Source organism: Cydia fagiglandana, chromosome 11 (assembly GCF_963556715.1).
Source record: "Cydia fagiglandana chromosome 11, ilCydFagi1.1, whole genome shotgun sequence".
Classification (NCBI taxonomy): Eukaryota; Metazoa; Arthropoda; class Insecta; order Lepidoptera; family Tortricidae; genus Cydia; species Cydia fagiglandana.
Window position 1 is genome coordinate 9453305 of NC_085942.1, and position 20421 is coordinate 9473725.

At 40.6% G+C, this 20421-nt stretch overlaps 2 protein-coding genes across 9 annotated transcripts in view; one reads left to right on the plus strand and one right to left on the minus strand.

Moving 5' to 3' along the window:
- LOC134668892 (potassium voltage-gated channel protein Shab) overlaps positions 1-16649 on the minus strand; it is a 94455-nt gene extending 77806 nt beyond the window's left edge. For 7 of the 8 annotated variants that reach the window (XM_063526388.1, XM_063526384.1, XM_063526383.1 and 4 more), the window contains exon 1: positions 16405-16648. The gene's annotated coding sequence lies outside the window, so the exon portion shown is untranslated. Of the gene's footprint in view, positions 1-16404 lie in introns of all 8 variants that reach the window. The other variant, XM_063526386.1, reaches the window with a different exon arrangement.
- LOC134668891 (uncharacterized) lies at positions 4606-6489 on the plus strand. Its single transcript, XM_063526379.1, has 2 exons — positions 4606-6329; positions 6409-6489. The coding sequence occupies exon 1, from the start codon at positions 4883-4885 to the stop codon at positions 6152-6154; it is 1272 nt and encodes a 423-aa protein (XP_063382449.1). The 5' UTR covers positions 4606-4882; the 3' UTR covers positions 6155-6329; positions 6409-6489.
- Positions 16650-20421: the final 3772 nt, after the last annotated feature.

Below are 20421 nucleotides of genomic sequence, written 5' to 3' on the forward strand. Positions count from 1 at the left end.
ACAATCAACGAGGGACCACAATTAACGCTTTATATCAACAAATACTTAAATATAATAAGAATCAAAACCAAATAAAAAGTACCTAAATTGGATAGCATTTCTAAGTTTCAAGGACGGTCTCAATCTTTAACCTATTGACCTTACCTCACCTGTGACATTTCTGCCAGCCTACTATTAGGTACATAAATAAATTTAATACTAGAAAGTATTATTTTTCTTATTTAAGAATTCAATTTTAAGTATATAACCGTCTAGGATACCTACAGCTTTTATATACTTGATTGCAGGACTCAATAATCAATTTGGCTTCGAGAAAGCAATATGAGAGAACGCGTTATTGTGTAAAAATACCCTAATATTTGTAAAATAAATGCTAAAGTAACTCTGTATGGCTGTTACCCTTTCACGCTTAAACCGCAGAACATCGAATAGATAGAACATGAATAGACATGACAGTTTTTATCAATAATCATCATCATTCCACGTATCTTTTAACCTACGTGCATTAAAAGTAACTAGTCATATATGTTACATTCAATTAATTGTGGGTCAGCTAGGTACACTTAACCGAACAGTTACCTAAATACCTGTGAGCTAACTAACACTTTCGTATCAAGCAACACGTTGTCAGCGCTAATATTACTTGGTAAAATCAACCATTTTTTTTAATTACTTACAGACGATTAACTAAATTACTCGGATTGTTTATGAATAACTTGTACAAATATGTAAGTACATTTTCTGCAGCTATGTAACGTTTAGGTAAGTAAGACGTAAGTACTTATTTAGAAGCGTAGGGGAGAGCGGGGTTAAACGTGCCGGAGGTAAGTTGATCCGATGGGAATAGGAACGCAAGTAAACCATGGAGCGATTCGTATGATGTTTGTCGCGAAAAGTCAGACCACTATGCGGTTGCAGGAGCCGTTTTCGTTGCTTCCATTATAGTAGAATAGTAGTTATGGAAAATAAATCAAAAACGAGGGCATAACGAACCCCACGGATAATCACATTTTTGCTTTGGATTTTTTTTACTATCTGTTGATAGTACACAATAAATTATCATATATTTCGACGAACTGCAAAATACTCTTTTAACGTGTGTGAACTGAGATTTAAATATTTAGCGGATAAGTTATACATTTTAGCAACGGAACAACCCGCCCCATAGCGGGGTTAGTTGTTCCGTTCCGACCTATCTCATAAATAAAATTCTGGTAAAAAAACTGTTTAACGATGCACAAAAATATATCGCTACTCAGAAACGCAAATAATCATTATTTAATATAGCGCAACCCACATACCTTATTCACACTGTTTTCATAGATCAAATTTGTGTTTTATGAAAATCGTCACGTATAACCCCGCTCTCCCCTACTGATCTATTAAAAATTCGATACGACACAATCTTTAGCACAACCCCAAATCGAGAAATGGGTAAAATCCGAGCATTTTACCAATTCCTACATTCGTAACTGAATAACATTGCAAAAGGTACAGTCGCCATCAGATATATCGGAGCGGCCAACGCGCTCACAAATATCTGAACACGCCTCTGTTGTTAAGGCGTTAGAGCGCGTGTTCAGATATTGTGACCACCTTGGCCGCTTCGATATATCAGATGGCGACTGTAATAGGATTAAGATAAGAAGGCTTTCAATATCTGTGTTGGGGTGCAGGGGGGCGCCAGCTGGCTGCCGGCCAACCCCGCGCGGGGCGCATCTCCCGCCGGATCTCGCTGTCTAAACAACCATTTTTGATTTATGTTATTTTAGAAAATAGCCATTTCAAGTCACAATACTGCTTTCTTATTCGAAATGAGGTCACCCAATATTGCAGAGAATAAGTATGCTTCTGTATAATACAATCTTCACTTCACTTGGTATTCGCACAGACTTCGACTATTATAAATTATGTTTATGGATTACTAATTAGTAATCCAAGATCATTAACTTAAATCAAGATTTAAGTTAATCAACTTAAATGTTTCACTTTTACAACGGATTAATTTTCCTTTATTTAGTTACAATATTTAGGATCGCATATTTAAGAAGTTCCGCATACTCAATTAAGATGTAAAACACAATACCACCCTTTTTTAAAGTCGGCTAAAAAGCTAGTACTTCCTCACAAGCTTAACATTATTTCCAAGGTATCCCGTTTTTCTTACCTATATGTATATCAAAGTTATCATTATGAAACTTCCTCGCTTCCACTCGAGCGGCCCGGCCGGCGCCGGAACTCGCCTCGCCAATCGTTACAGATTAATTTTACTCGGGAAAATAGAACTCGTATCCACAACAACTCGAGACTTTCCTCTCTTAAAGCATTGGGATTTTCAGTGTAGGTACAGAAATATATATATATATATATATATATATATATATACCTACGGGAAGATTTTTCTGGCGAATGTAGGCGTAATAAATCCAACGTTTGGTAGAGAATAAGCTTTTAGTGCCTATCGAAAACGAGTTACTTCGATATAAACATTTTTATACGAAGAAAAAAGAAGAATCCTCAAACTTATGAAAATATAAATAACTAAGACAACATAAATAAGAATAAAGGATGACTTACGTTTAACCGGGCCGTATCCGGGCCGGAGCTTCCGGCGCATGCTTTTCTATGGCATGACAGTCGATCACGTGATGCTTTCCATAGAAAACGATGCCACGGAAGCTCCGGCCCGGACACGGCCCAGTCTAACGCGAGTTATCCTTATAACCTACCTTCGAAGATCCAATATTGTGTTTTTTTTGTCAGAACAATTAAATATGTCAATCATGTACACATATAAATACCTACATATAGTTCCTGGCGTATTCATTAATTATTACTAGCAGACGCCGTGACAATTGCTACTTCATTAATATTTCACCATAACACTTGGCATCGAATGCTACCAACACCCACTTTCACCACTAGGTACCTTAGAACATGAAAGCAATCAATAATAGATAGCAGCCGCGGCACGCCGTAAGACGTAGACGGTCAAAGACATTGGATCAATATGCCAGCAATATGTAACTTGCTTCGATCCATGCAGACGTGTGCTTTTGACACACTTAAAAGCTACACTTAGATGCATTCTCATTAAAGTATACGCACATAATTATAAAAAGCTTGGACACTTTTAACAGAGGCCTTATTCGACACACTTTGAAGTGTTTAGTAGTATTGAAACACTTTGCTGTACAAAAAAGAAACATAAAACAGGAAAAATACACATCATTAGTACAAAGATGAACTTTTCCGTTTCAGGGATCTCTTCGGTTAACGTTTGAGCTATTGAGGGAGAATTGGAGACGGTGGGGTGTTTAGATCTAAAGATACCAATTTGGGTGGTTCATCTCCTTAGAACATAAAAGCAATCAATAATAGATAGCAGCCGCGGCACGCCGAAACGTAGACGGTCAAAGACGTTGGATCAATATGCCAGTAACATGTAACTTGCTTCGATCCATGCAGACGTGTGCTTTTGACACACTTAAAAGCTACACTTAGATGCATTCTCATTAAAATATACGTACATTATTATAAAATGGAGAGACACTTTTAACAGAGGCCTTATTCGACACACAGAAGTGTTTGTACCTACAAAAAGAATAGATAGTATAGAGGGGTCCTGTCATAGTAAATAAATGTTGTAGTCACTGTAAATTTACTGCCATCTATCGACACACGACTATAACTCAAAATAAACACGTACAAAATTATCAAAAATATGAATATATATGGATAAATGATTTTATTATTTCAATATCACTTTGACCCATGTTCATTCACTGATATCTATGTGTTAAAATGGTTAAATATGACACGGTTTCGTCACGCCATCTAGCCGAGAATAGGCCAAAGCTCAAAGGTGTGTACGGCATCTATCCGAGAATGACTTTTTCTTGATTTCCGAGGCACGTTTTTTTCTTAGACAATATTCATTTTATACGAAGATACATATGTCTTTGGTACCTAGTAGTAACGTAGTAGGTAAATAAAACACGTAACTGTACAAAAAAACATAAAACAGGAAAACACACATCATTAGTACAAAGGCGAACTTTTCCCTTTCAGGGATCTCTTCCAGTTAACCTTTGAGCAATTGAGGGAGAATTGGCGACGGTGTTTAGGTTTAAGATAACCTAATTGGGTGGTTCATCTCCTCTAGTTAGTTAATTTTAGTTTATTTGTAATTTTTAATTTTATTTAATCTAAAAATATAAACTGTCAATTGTCTGAAATAATTTTATTTTATTTATTTATTTTTCACTTCTCGCTCACTAGCTATTTGTATCTGCCGCCGCGGATCAGGGCCGAACCCACCCAGGGTCTCATTGGTGGGTGGGTCGTCCCTCCTGGGCAATGCTAGTGGTCGGATCGGGCGTCGCTATATTTACCAACTTACCCCGGACCACTAGTAGCGAAGTATGAGGGCCCCGCCTGGTGTGGGCCACGCCAAATGTTGTGGCATTCCAACCCGCCAGGTGTTCCTGTCCTTACCCTAGAATTCCATCTTTCAATCCCATGATCCAAAATGTCACTTCCTTTCTTTATTCCCGTCTCAACTTTCTATCTTCTAGGGTTTGCAGTCCGGAGCCTGAATGTGCGGAATAACCCTTCCGCACATTTGGGACCCGGAATGCAAACCCTAGACTTCCCTTTCACTCCACAACTCCTACTCCACTCCAAGAGGAGACAACCTCTTTAATAAACCCCAATCTAAGGTGGACCAATCGTGCCGAGAGATGCGTGGCTGAGGGGGAGCTCAGTCGCTAACGATGACCCTCGATACCGGGCAACCTCGAGGTGTATTTTGCCTTGTTCCAGCAAGCGGGGCTCTGCTGGCAACTGACCACATTTTTCCCTAGCTTCTCGTGGGATTTGTATGGAAGAAGCAAATAAAAAAACTGAAGGTACCCTGGAAGACCTATGCCAGGAACTAATGCCCCTGATGGTAGGTGCGGAAGATTCTGCCCAAACATCGGAGCAAGCCATGGAGGGAGTGGAGAGCGCCGACACGGTTGAAAGGAGCGATACTCATTGCCCAAACAACCCAACGGAGGCTCCCAACCCTGACACGCGCAAGTCCGTCAAGAAATTGACGGGCTCTGTGAAGGGCCGCTACAAAGCTCTTAGAGGACTAGGAGTGGCGCACGAGGAAGCGCTACAACTGTCCGCAAAGAGCTTTGCGGAACTTAAAAAGATGGGGTACAAGTTCGGGTCCTCACACTCCAAACCCGAGCCGAAATCGGCCAAACGGCCGCGCTCGGAGGAGAAATCGCCACAGGGTAACGCTAGCAAGTTCCCAAAGGTGAGTGAGAGCCCTACAACCCAACCCCAACCTCCACAACCCTATAACGAGGTCCTTAGCCAAGTCCGGGTCGGAATCAAGGACTCCAAGCCGATGAATGTCGCGCAATTGGGGTCCCTATGCAATACCATCCTGCAAAAGATTGCGACCCTGGAAATGGACAAGGGACCAAAGTTTAAGGGTTACGCTTACAAGCCAGGCTGGTTACTCATTACATGCAGTGACCAAAGATCTAAAGCCTGGCTTGAGGAAATAACACCAACCCTAAAACCATGGCCGGAAGCCAACCTCGGGGTCATCCCTGAAAATGAGCTTCCTAAGCCTAATATAGGGATGGTGTTCATGCCTGAGATAGACGACTCCAAGGTCAAGCAGTCGCTATCTCTACTCTATGCGCAGAACCAGGGGCTGCACACAGAGTTATGGAAGATTCTCCACACCAAAGTCGAAAAGGGCGGGGTTATGGTAACCCTGTCTCTAGACGACGTGTCGGTGGAGAACCTTCAAAAAAAGGGCCTAAAGGCAAACCTAGGTTTCCGGGAGGTCCAGTTTCGGCTAAAGGGCCAACCTAAGACCCAACAGCCAGAAACGCAACCCACCCAAAACCCTACACCGCAGCCTGCAATCCCTGTCCCACCCACCACCCTAACCCAAACACCCGCCCCAAAGGTGCCTTCCGGCCCAAAGCGGGCGGCTCCTTCCACCTCCAATCCTACTCCAGGATCCTCGGGGATGCAGCGGTTTCTCGCCAACAGGGGAGGCCACAGGGGCAAAAACCGTCCAAGGGGTAGAGGGAACGGAGGAGGCCACCAAGGGCACAACAGTGCCCACCGCCGTGGCAAATAACGACGCAACCAGGGGTAGGGGGGTGATGTTCCTACAGGCCAATCTACACCACGCCATAGCGGCCACTGCGGTCGTAGAGAAACTCTTCGGCGAAAATGGCCTGGACATCGCCCTCATACAAGAACCATGGATAAACAACAAATCCATGGTAACAGGACTCAACAGAGCAGGAAAGGTACTAATCGACGAAAAAGGTGCTAAACCGAGAGCCTGCATCGTATTTAACAAAAACATTAACTTCTTGCCTGTTGCAGAACTATGCAGTGAAGACACCGTAGCTGCCTATGTCAATCTCAAAGGGAGAGGAGCACTGAAGGTAATAGTTTGCTCCGCCTACCTGCCCGGAGAGAAGCAAGACCCTACAGCAGAACTGACTAAAGTGCTAGAGTACGCTCAGGCACAAAAGGCGGAACTTATTGTGGGGTGTGATGCCAACGCCCACCACACCATCTGGGGGAGCACTGGAATCAACAAAAGGGGTGAGTTACTATCCTAATTTATCTTTACCAATTGTCTGCACTTGTTGAATAAGGGCAACACGCCCACCTTCGTAACTAGAGCTAGGCAAGAAGTATTAGATATAACCTTTGCTACTGAAAAGGCGGCAAGCTGCCTAGTCGACTGGCGAGTCAGTAGCGAAAACTCAATGTCGGACCACAGACATATTGTGTTCAGTGTTAAAGACTCTCTAGCTAGGGAATCACTAATGCGTAGAAATCCAAAAGAAACGTCATGGGAAGCCTATAAGACTGACCTCGAAAACCGTCTAAAGGATTTACCAAAATATGTTAAAACACCAGACTCTCTCAACCTAACAGTCGACTTATTATCCGAAGGCATACTTAAGGCCTACGAACAAAATTGTCCTTTGAAGGAGTCAAAAACTACTAACTCAACGACGTGGTGGAACAAAAGGCTAGAAAACCTCCGCAGGTCCACACGTCGCATATTCAATCACTCTACCACACCGAATGAGTGGGAAAGGTATGGTAGAGCACTGACTGAATATAATAAACAAATCAGGAAGGCAAAAAGGAAGTCCTGGAGAAGGTTTTGTGAAGAGATTGCCCAAACTCACAAAGGAGCACGAATTCACAAAATACTCTCCAAGACACCAACCAACTACCTCGGTCTTCTTAAAAGACCAGATGGCACTTTTACGAACACAGAAGAGGAAACTCTAGACCTGCTCAGAGGCACCCACTTCCCCGGTTCGTACACAACCAGTAACACACAGTTATGCGCCCAAAGGAATAATCAAATCCACAGGGCACGCAATATAGACTGGAATTTGGCAACTAACATCTTTAGACCAAACAAAATTAAATGGGCTTTGGGAAAATTTAAACCATTTAAATCGGCGGGAGAAGACGGAGTGTTTCCAGCGCTTTTACAGCAAGGACAGGACCTCCTCCTCCCGCATCTGGTCAGAATATTCCGAGCAAGTTTTGCGTGGGGAATTATACCAGATCAATGGACTAGGGTCAAGGTACGATTTATACCAAAAGCAGGGAAAAAGGACTATTCACAGCCTAAATCCTTCAGACCCATTAGTCTAACATCGTTCTTACTCAAAACGATGGAAAGAATCATTGATCAGCACATTAGAGCGAAATACCTGGTGGAGAGACCACTAAGCGTAAACCAACATGCTTACCAAAAGGGAAAATCTACGGAGACTGCCCTACTCGACCTGGTTGACAAGGTGCAAAAAACCCTAGAGGAAAAGCAAACCGCTCTATGTGCGATCCTTGATGTTGAAGGTGCTTTCGACAACACGCCCACAGAGACCATACTCAATGGTATGACATCAAAGGGAGTAGACGAAATCACCACCAGATGGGTACATAGCATGCTCTCGAACAGAGTAGCCACTTTGACCATGAATAATATAGAGCATGCATTTTATACCACTAGAGGGTGCCCACAAGGAGGCGTTCTATCCCCACTATTATGGACCCTAGCAGTGGACCAACTTCTTGCAATCATGTCAGGCCAAGACTTTGACACACAAGGATATGCCGACGACCTTGTAGTTATCGTCAAAGGCCCTTGCCTCAGCACCATATCCAACCTAATGCAAGGAGCTCCAAACACAATATTCAAATGGTGTAAAGAAAATGACTTGTCCATTAATCCGAGCAAGACTGTAATAGTACCATTCACAAGGAAACGGAAGCTCGATAAACTAATAAAACCAAGACTTAATGGACAAATAATACCGTTCTCGGATGAGGTCAAGTATCTAGGGGTCACTTTTGACCAAAAGTTAACTTGGAACCCTCACCTGAGAAACACTATGCAAAAAGCAAAAATGGCCATGTGGTCATGCTGTCGAATGGCAGGAGCAAGATGGGGCTTAAGACCCAAAATTGCTATGTGGTTATACACAGCGGTAGTGAGGCCAATTGTCACCTACGCCTCCGCAGTCTGGTGTAACAAAACCAACCAAAAGACAGCAATAGACACTCTAAACAGCCTGCAACGCACGGCTTGTTTAACAGCAACAGGCGCCTTCTCCTCGACACCGGGAGCGGCCCTAGATGCACTGCTAGACATCATACCACTCCACCTGCAGGTGCAAAAGGAGGCCAAGCAGTGCGTCTACAGAATATGCACGCTAAACAGGCCAAAATGGCGCTCTCAGGCATTAGCCAATCTAAAGGCCTGGGTTTTTGCAAATAGAACCCTTAGCATGCCCACTGATGACACGCACACCGAATGTCATCTCACCAAACTGTACACAGTAGAAATACCTCCTAGAGACAAATGGATCAACAACCAAATGTACGTCGAAGAGGGAAGCCACGTTTGGTATACAGATGGTTCCAAAAAAGGCAATGATGTAGGATGTGGGATCTATGGTGAGAGACCTAAGCTCAGAGCTAGCGTCAGCATGGGCACACAGGCCTCAATCTTCCAGGCAGAAGTCTTCGCCATCAACAAATGTGCGGAGATCAACCTGGATAGAAACCTAAGACACCAGCATATCTACATCAACTCAGACAGCCAGGCTGCTCTGCTGGCACTAGAATCCCTTGAGTCAAACTCAAAACTAGTCCAGAACTGTAAAACAAACCTAAATGCACTGGCTAACTCCAACAAGGTCACACTTAGATGGGTACCAGGGCACTCCGACATTAACGGAAACGAAGAAGCGGACGAACTTGCTAGAAAGGGCGCAGACACACCCCTGGTCGGCCCAGAACCGTTCTGTGGAATCACAAAACGGGATGCATATTCTCTGCTCAGCAAGTTAGAAAAAACGAGAGCAACCGAGTGGTGGAAGTTCGTTAAAGGACAAGAACACTCGAAAGCTCTAATCAAAGGGTTTTACAGCAGAACTGCTAAAGAGCTTTTAGGACTCAAAAGGCACAAAACCTGCGCGGTGACCAGAATACTGACTGGACACTGTAAGTTGAATAAACATATGTTTCAAATTGGGAAGAAACAAGATGCGACATGCAGGTTCTGTCAGGAGTCAGAGGAGACTGCAATGCACATTCTCTGCTCTTGTGGACCACTAATGTCAAAAAGAAGTACCTACCTAGGGCGACACGTAGTGCAACCCTATGAGGTACAGAACATTACGGCCCAAAGAATCTGGAACTTTCTGGATGCAACGGGCATTAGTAATGAACTTTAAAGGGCCGTCACAATAGATCAATGCTGGTCGATGCGACACTCAAAGGCCCACAACACCACAATAATAATAAATAGCTATTTGTAAGAGCGTGACCTAATATGTACCTATATTATTATTTGATTGGGAATATTGGAATAATTAGTGCACTAGCACCTAAGATATAAGATATTGGTATACGGATACGTACGAGTATCTAAGTATTCTGACATACACATACATTATAATTTATAATACCTTTGCATATAATACCTTTAGAAATCTTATATTTCACCGGCGACAAATATTATTTAGACTACGGTGTCACAGATTATATAATAGTTCTTACGAAACGGTGTACCTAATATGTCGTAAAATGTTTTGAAATTAATGTGTAACTTCTTTAACCCTTTGTACGCCACGCCGATTATAAATGCGCCATTGTATACCTTATCAGAATGCACGAACGTTGATATTACACTGAAATCGAGAGGTCAGTTAGTATTAGACTACTCTAATAGTATGAATAAACCGTGTCGTCACTCATTTACGGTCTGAATTAATCTGGATTCTTACACTGTTAGTGCGATTAATGCACTAGTGTAAATAATAAACAAACAACAAAACAAATTACGATCGTTAAGTCCATTGTTTTAAAACATAGACTAGGAATCCTCTAGACCGAGTTTAGAGCAATTATTTCATGCAACCGATGATGCCAAAAATGACGACAAAAGGACGAGGTGAGCGAAGTCCCGTGCCGTGATTGGTCCATTCAAAGACACGGACGTCACACAAAGACACTTTCGACTCGAACATGGAGTAAAATTGCCGTATGCGTGGCAGAGGGGGGTAGCGCGACTATGCTCAGTCTGGAGGATGTTTTGTCTGTGTTTTAGGTCGAATGTTGGAGGGATTTGAATTATTTATTGGATGAATGACGCAACTGGGTACCTACGGGTCACAGAAATATGAAACGGGCACAAAGAATTGAATGTTTCCAGTTTCTCCGGTGTATTTTAAACAAAGTTTAAATCAATCCAAATAGGTAAAATCATCAATAATAAAATAGATTTTTTTATTCATTGTACGTATCAAGCTTGAAATTTTAATAAACTATATTATGCCATAGCCACCTGATATTTACAGAACAAATCAACTCAAACTTTAAGTTTTTGATTCATTTTAATCTAGCGAATTCAAAACCGTCCAATGCAAAATATATACATACCTACAAACTTGAACGCTGAAAACAATACACTCTTTTTTTTTTGGCAGTCGTGTAAAAAGTTACCAACTATGTTGAAACGTATACATAACTCGCGAATATAAAAGGATAGACCAAATTACTGAAAGTTTTGTCGTCGTGACAAGGCGGTTATGCACATCACTCAGTACTAATATTTACAATGCTTAATAGAGCCTCTCGCTACAGGGCAAACCAGAATATATCTGACCTCCAAATACGCATAGTTTTTATGAATCTGTAGGTCAACACGATTACAGCGACACGCTAACAGATGAGTCAGAATGTTAGTGAATTAGAACCAGTCACCTGTGGCGTGCGAAGCTCAAAGTGACGAGTTGGCAAATAATAACATGAATGCGCTCGCTAAGCCCACGCCTTCACAGAAAAACTATTCATAAAACAAGGTGAATCCACTTTGCAAAGTGTTGATTCACACGCTAGTAACTATCAGTAGAAATTATCATTTTATTGCTAAGTTCGTCAGGGGAATTAGCTACAAAATTTGTTGTTGCTAAGTAACCCTAGCGGTTTCAACAAATTGTATTTCTTTAGTTGATGCTACGTTCCTGAATGTCTACTTTACTGGGACCGGCCGTATTCCCCCACATGGAAGGAATAAGTACTTATTCTCAGTTACAGTTCATCATATACAGGCATCGTAAAACGGACGACACGGTCTGTACCACACATATATACATAAGCAATAAAAATATATAGGTTAACGTTTCGCTTTCAATGCTCTTGACTATCTAATGTAGGTACCAGACACTATATCTACATATAAAATTTTTGGACCTTCTTCTTTCTTGCGTTATCCCGGCATTTTGCCACGGCTCATGGGAGCATGGGGTCCGCTTGGCAACTAATCCCAAGAATTGCCGTAGGCATTCGTTTTTACTAAAGTGACAGGTTACGAAAGCGATACCGTGGTGAGGACCGATTAAGCTCAAAAACAACATATAATACCTAAATATTAGTTAATTAAATACATCCGTATTGTGTTTATTTTTGTTTGGAATCCGGCGCTGCCAGAATAAGGAACATTCGTCCTAACTTTAATCTAACGAAATCATAATGCTCTAATAATTATATATTTGAAACTTCAGAGTACATTTCAAAACTTACGGCCCGATTCGAACAATGCTTATAAGAAGTCGCAGCGGTACGATACCGATTTATAAGTGTCTAAAGTGACGTTTATTGATTGAAGAAATGTTACTTTTGACAGTGACCGATGATTTCTTGATGGAGGTGACTTCTTATAAGGGGCTATTCATAAATTACCTACGTCATTTCAAATTAGGGGGGGGGGGGTCTGCACATCGGATGATGGTAGCATGAGGTTGGAGGAAACGGGGTCATTCATTCAAATAATCGTCAAAAATAGATGACGTAATTTCTGAACAGCCCCTAAGTATTGTTCGAGTCGGGTCGTCAACCTCTTTGTACAAAGTCACCTTTACATAATACCTACAGTACAAGTACCTATGCGTTTAACTAAAACAACACAAATTAAATGAGCTTTATTAAATTACAATTTCAATTAATGAACATCAATTAAAAATACTTCAAATTACATTACTTCGTAGAATGTAGACACGAAACCTCCCAATGCGTTACCTAATATTTAACTTCCCGTAGCATGTCTACGCTCGTGCTACGCCGCTGCTGCTACGACTTCCAAGGTAATATCTGTGGCGTTGCATAGTAGATATTGTGTTATAATAAAATAAAATAAAAACAATAACGGCTGTATGGAATCCCGAATGTAGTAAACTGTGGTTGCGTCGAAAAAATATTGTGTAGAATCATGAATAGGAAGAATCTCGATTGCGTAAAAAAAAAAAACTGAGTGGAATCACGAATGTAGTAAACTGCAGTTGTGTGGAATCCATATTGTATAGGAATCGCGAATAGGAAGAATTGCGTTTGGGTTATCGATTTATAATCCTCATATACAGGCAAGAAATTGTTATTTGTTTTACAAGGGGGCAAAGTTGTTGTTTAACCGCTCGTGCTAATATTAATACCCGAGCAAGCGAAAGATTCCAAAATTGAACCACGAGCGTAGCGAGTGGTTCGAAAAATGGAATCTTGAGCGTTGCGAGGGTTTCAAAGCACGAGGGTGAAACAAAATTTGCCCCCGAGTGAAACACAAAATTTTTCACCACACCAACCCAAAGCAAATATTAAATGTAAAATATCAAACAAAATCAAATCCAAATGAATGTTATTAAATACTTATCATCCAAAATCATCATTTAAAAGTCAATTCAACCAGCAAACATAAGAAAACAACTCAAAATTTGCATTTGATTACTTTGCCTCACATGTGAATAAAATGTAGGTAACTTTGATATCGGTTTTTGAACAATCAAGAGAAGGCTCTCTTGATTGTTCAAAAACCGATATGTTTAACCGCTCGTGCTAATATTGATACCCGAGCAAGCGAGAGATTCCAAAATTGAACCACAAGCGTAGCGAGTGGTTCGAAAAATGGAATCTTGAGCGTTGCGAGGGTTTCAAAGCACGAGGGTGAAACAAAATTTGCCCCCGAGTGAAACACAAAATTTTTCACCACACCAACCCAAAGCAAATATTAAATGTAAAATATCAAACAAAATCAAATCCAAATGAATGTTATTAAATACTTATCATCCAAAATCATCATTTAAAAGTCAATTCAACCAGCAAACATAAGAAAACAACTCAAAATTTGCATTTGATTACTTTGCCTCACATGTGAATAAAATGTAGGTAACTTTGATATCGGTTTTTGAACAATCAAGAGAAGGCTCTCTTGATTGTTCAAAAACCGATATGTTTAACCGCTCGTGCTAATATTGATACCCGAGCAAGCGAGAGATTCCAAAATTGAACCACAAGCGTAGCGAGTGGTTCGAAAAATGGAATCTTGAGCGTTGCGAGGGTTTCAAAGCACGAGGGTGAAATAAAATTTGCCCCCGAGTGAAACACAAAATGTTTCACCACACCAACCCAAAGCAAATATTAAATGTAAAATATCATACAAAATCAAACCAAATCAAATCCAAATGAATGTTATTAAATACTTAATTATCATCCAAAATCATCATTTAAAAGTCAATTCAACCAGCAAACATAAGAAAACAACTCAAAATTTGCATTTGATTGCTTTGCCTCACATGTGAATAAAATGTAGGTAACTTTGATATCGGTTTTTGAACAATCAAGAGAGCCTTTACCAGTTGGTGTAGTGAAAAATATTTTATAATGTTTTGTATTTTTAAATACAATTTTATTGTATCAATCATATTTTCATACATATCAACTAGATATTACTAGAATTAAAAATTAAAATGCCGCAGGCCGAACTTTTAGACGGGGCATTTCTTTTATGATTGGGTCCTTTATAGGTTTTTTTATAGGGTCTCTATTGTTTCCCAAATAGTTTTAAGTCATAATGTATTGATTGTCAGAATTTTCGTTAGTCATAATTGGTTTTTCTCAGAAACGCGTAACTTTTCAGGATTGCCACAAAACAAACCTAACCTAACCTAACCTATCTATAGCATAACCTTAGGAAAATCCTGAAAAGTTAACGGTTTCAGTTTTATGACTAACGATAATATGTCAAACAATACATTATGACTTAAAACTTTATGGGAAACAAAGGGACCCCTTTTTGATACTGTATTTATAGGTAGTTTAAATTAGTACTAATTTATTTTTAAATTAATAAACACTTTTAACATGTGTTTATTGCTCTCCCGCGATATAGCAACAATTTCATTCTTAGGTATTAGGTTAGCGGGTTATTGGTAATAGGCTGTCAATAGCCAACTACAAGTATTAAGTAGGTTAATACAGTCGAACTGCGAGGCACGCATTCTTAATTGGCAAGGAGTAGAGTAGACAAGGGGTGAGTAAACAGCCGGGCGCGGTGCGCTCCGGGCCGGGCTATTTGCTGGACAGTATTTGCAGATCGGTCGGGAGCTGCGCTTTGCGGGTTGAACAGATATTTTCTGCTATGTAATCACTTCACTGGCTCAATCTGTGTATAATATTGTATTTAGGCGGCTTAAATTTAAGCTATGAATTCGTTCTTGAAGTTAGTCTCCTCTTTAAGGGGGCCCACTGATTAACAGTCCGCCGGACGGTATCTGCCTGTCAGTTGTTCGGAACTGTCAAAGTTTTGTTCTATCTGACAGGCCGATACCGTCCGACGGACTGTTAATCAATGGACCCTTTAAGAAGCTCGATTCGTTAAGAGCATAGTGGGGGATAGCTTCTTCATACAAACGTAGTTTCCGTTTTCCTCTCTGAATAACTATTGACATTATGGAAAGTATTTTTACACAGTTTGAATTATATTAACCATGGCTATGCCCCTTATCCTACGATATTTTTTTTATTTTTTTGATTCGTATAACAATTAGGAGCGTTTTAAATACAATATTCATACAAATTTTAAATGCTCATAATTCTCATTATAAATAAAAAGTCAAACGAAGACAGCTGTGTTAATGTATATTTCAAATAAATCTCTGTTAATAGCTGTTAATAAAATAAACCCTATTGGCTCCATGATCCCCTGCAATTTCTTTGATGATTGTAACTTTATATTGATTCTGCTCTTCAAAGCTAATAATTGCCATGCCTTCCTTGTTTCCCCCCCCCCCCCTCCTAAACTTATTTTGCTAATTCAGTTTGCTATGTTTTTATGAGGTGTAACTTCGTGAATAAGAAGGAGTTTTTTGACCATTGGGCGTTCTTTAAAACTATAATTTTATACTCATATTGAATATTGACAGCACAGATCGCTTGGATAAGAGTTTATAAATCTCTGCTGCATTGAATGCGCACTTAACGATCAATACCTCAAATTTAAAACATTAACGCGATTGTCAGACATGCGGAGCTTCCAAATATTCTTAAAATACAATGATCAAAGACAGCGAGAACAACCGTGAAGTGTCCCGCTCTCGGACTTATTGCCAAATGTTCAGTTGTCGAATCTCGATGTTGCGAAAATGGGTCACTGTGTGTCATGCACCCACATACCATCGGAGCAAACAAAAGTTTATGCTCGCAAGTGTCTCTACGAGTGTTGATTTAAGACAATTTATAGCTACACGTGTAAATTACGTAGACATTTTTATTACTCTAATTAAGACTATAACGAGCTAAATGACTGTTTTGACTTTAGTGAAAAATTTGAAGAGCTTACTCAAACATAATAGTCCTTATTGATTAATTTTACGACTAATCATTCTGAATATTTTATAATTTTCGCGCTCTCATGTAATATTAAGTCCTAGACAAATCGATGTTGAATTATAAATTCATAACTACCATTATAAGTAGGCATAAAATTATGAATGAAAGCTCGTTGTTTACCTTCCTTATAACCTTGATGTCGCTCGTGGTGAGCCTGCGCCGTGGCTGGAGACGACGAGGGCACTGGGCGGAGGGGCTCCGGTGGTCAGGTTCGGTTCGTTCACAGTCACTGGCTCACAGCACTAGCACGGGAGGTCTAGGGTAACGCGCGCACTGGTGCGGTTGGTCGGTCGAGTCGCGGGAGTCGCGCGCGGCTGGTCCGCCTCGGGGCTGAGTCCGACTGCGCCGCGCCGACTATTTGCGCCCGCTCGCCCGCCCCGCGCCGCCCGCCCAGAGCTTACTCTGCGCAAAGCACATAACTTTCTTTTGTTGCTTCCCATAAGTTTTTGTGACCTACCGAGGTCTACCGGTCACTACTTTTTGTCATGGTATACAAGTATACGAATTTTCCCTTCATGTGCCCCGCGGCCGATGCGCCGCACGCAGCCGTGCTTGGGTCCGAGTACTCAATTCTTTACTCTTGAATAAATACTGTAAAATGACTTTGAATATTTGATACTTCTGAATATTTTACTCGCAATCGAAGTGAATAGTAGAGTACCTAAATATAACTCGAATATAAATGTCCATTTTATCCTCGACTTGTGTAGGCCCTCGCTTACGCTCGGACCGGTATTCGCCGCGGATAAAATGGGTTACGTTATGCACATTATGTCTACTATTTCATGACAGTTACATAATTTAAATAATTAAGAATTGTAATTGTCATAATTAAATTTAATATTAGTAAATAAAAAAAAACGCAATATTCGATACATTGCTAACGACAAAGTACAGTAAATTCAGTAGGTACATACCGCTCGATTATCAGATTGACTGTCGTTTCTGTATTTTGTATAGATGTCGGCGGCCGATCGTAAGATCAGGCAGATCGTAATGTTCTTGTGTATTGTTTTGAGGATAGTCACATTAAACCAATATTGACGACTGGTCTGGCCTAGTGGGTAGTGACCCTGCCTGCGAAGCCGATGGTCCTGGGTTCAAATCCCAGTAAGGGCATTTATTTGTATGATGATACAGATATTTGTTCCTGAGTCATGGGTGTTTTCTATGTATTTAAGTATTTGTGTATTATATAATATATCGTTGTCTGATGAGTACCCACAACACAAGCCTTCTTGAGCTTACCGTGGGGCTTAGTCAATCTGTGTAAGAATGTCCTATAATATTTATTTATTTAAAAAATATAGGTAAGATAGGTTCGTTAGGTTGTTTCAGATGCCCGAAGGGCAAACTGCCCAGAATTATAGAAGCCCCGCGTAGCGGGGACCCCGTCGACTCAGGGAACGAATCAATTGATTTTCACGTTTCACGATATGCCTAGGAATTTCACGATATGCCTGATCTTACGATCGGCCGCCAACATAGACATGCTCAAAACAAACTCGATCGACTGATAGACGTGTCGGAAACCGGTGTTGTTCGAAGACTGGTAGCATTAACAAAAAGTCATCTGCCCCTAGCCTATTAAAACAAGTCACTGACACAAGCGTAGATTAGGTCTCGCCGGTCTCGGTCCTAGCTTTCTCGTGACCAATTACGACGCAAAGTGCAAAGCATAAACTGTATGTGTAACAGTAACAGCATGCAGCTCTTTATTTTAATAGCAAAGTATATTAGGTAAATTAGGTTATTTAGGTTGCATAAGTAGCAGCCCTTATACAAAATATTTAAAAACATTACTTAATTAAATCAGAACAAATAATGGTGATAATTATGCTATACTGTAGGTATAGTAGTAACAGGTACTAATTAATCAAAATTTCGCGGCAACAAAATTAAAATTCTTTTCAAAGCAAAACAAAAGCCGAGCGCGAAAGGCAAGTTTCTTTCTTGTTTCTAGGTGTTAACTAATATCTATAAGATACTCTATGGTTTACTAAACAAATTAGTGCTGCACTCTGGCGGCAGAACATTGCAGTAATATATACTATATACTATATATTGAGTTCTGATTTCAGATCACTGCGACCCGGTACAAAACTCATAATACAATTGTTCTGGGAGTAGAGTAGTTTAAGAGGCCGATTCTGTTTAAGCAACTTGTTATACCTAGATTTAATTTGGTTTTGATACTACCTTGACTACTGGAGCACTGTTCCTAATGGAAAACACTACAGTACAATCAAAGATCATGAAATTGCAGACATAATTATTAGGGTGGGTCACTCGTTTATGGAGAATAAAGTACTAGAGTTAGACCAAAGAAAGTCTGCAGCGATATTGATGGTCCACACGCAGTGCAAGAGTTATTTTAAACGTCAAACGACTATGAAATTATGACTTACAAATAACACTTGCACTGAGTGGGCTATCAAAATCGCAGCAGACTTTTCTTGGTCTAACTCTAGTCATCCATTGAAAACTTATAACGCGCGTTATAAAACCGCTTGAATTCGTCCGCACGCTACTTAAATTAGATTTAACAACCCATTTAATGGCTCCTCTACACGATGGGCCAGCGCCGGCCACTCCAAGGGACGCAGCCATGCGGTAGAATGAGATAGCAATATCACTTGCTCCCCCTAACGCATTAATGCGTCCCTTGGAGTGGCCGGCGTTGGCCCATCGTGTAGAGGAGCCATAATGAATAGCGCTACGCCACCGCCATCGTGTGAATAAATACACAACAGGGGGTATTACCTACTGCAATATTCTGCCGCCAGAATCAGCACTAGCACCCATCGTAAACCATTTATTATAATTATAAGTATTATAACCAGTAACCTACATACTAACCCCCTATAAACGTAAACTATTCATAAACTTTTACTAAAGTTGACGAGCCGATAAGATTATTATTAAGGGACAATCGACTAGATTGTCCCTTTCCATCATACCAATACGTCGGAAAGGGACAAACGATTATTACAGGCTTGTCAACTTTAGTAAACGTTTATGAATAAGGGGGTAATACCGTAATTTTATACTTTTGGCGTTTACGTCAAATCCGGTAATTTTGATTTTTTGCATACTTGTTTATGATATTAGGCCAATAAATAATCGAAGTTTGAGACCTCGAGCGCCGAACGCAACTTTGTTAAAAATAGAAAAAAACTGCGATAATTTCAGATTTTGTTTAGATTTGGGCGATTATAACCCTAAAGGACTAGTTTTTGATAGTATCTTCTCAGAACGCTTTTAAAGTAGACTAACGGCTCGATTCGGGAAATGAATTAGGAACTCACTAGATATCGAAATAGTAAAGATATGTGGCGTTCCACGGAAAAAGGTACCTTATGGCGGTCGGCGCTTACGCATAGCGTAGCGATAATATTGGAGCGGCGTTAATAATAGCGTTAGCGCCAACCATCATAAGGTACCTTTTTCTGTGGGACGTCACATATCCTTACTATATCGTATCTAGTTAGTCTCTAATTCATATTCCGAATCGCGCCGTCAATTTGCTACAATACGAGACTAGAATTGTCTCTGTAGATTTAGGACTTTCCGAGATAAAGCCTTTCAAAATTTATAATTTTTTGAAATTGAATTCGTATGCTGAGTGCAGTGAGTATACACTTTTGTCTCAGGGGGTGCTGCTTGGCACGATGGTTCCTAAGGTCAAACAAAGCTGATTTGGCAAGGTAGCTACAAGATCGTACCGTGCCTACCCCCCAAAAAGGGAGGGGAAAGGGTCGGATCTCCAGGTCCAATCCATAGCTTTCTTCCTGCTCTAAGCAACTAGGGCAAGCAATATATCATTTTCATTATATTTAGGGATTCCTTATTCTATAAAGTATCACTTCTATATTGGCCCATTATGATGGCAAGTGCGGTGTCTTATGGTGTCTTATAGAGGATGGCTTATGGCGCGGCGAATGGTGATGGGATGGCCGCGGTGTCGTGTTTTCGTACGCACAACATCAAAGGGCCAGCGATAGCGGTACGCATCTACACGTGGCCCAATCCACAGTGCGTGCCCAAACGCGGTCGAGTGTGGACATTTGTGGTCAGTATCAACTTACGGTTTTTTTTTTAAATTAATAATGACGAGAAATTTAATCTTGTCAGTAG

What these genes read in the sequence shown, in the direction of transcription:
- LOC134668891 (XM_063526379.1), top strand. Translation starts at nt 4,883, where the DNA reads ATGGAAGAAGCAAATAAAAAAACTGAAGGTACCCTGGAAGACCTATGC.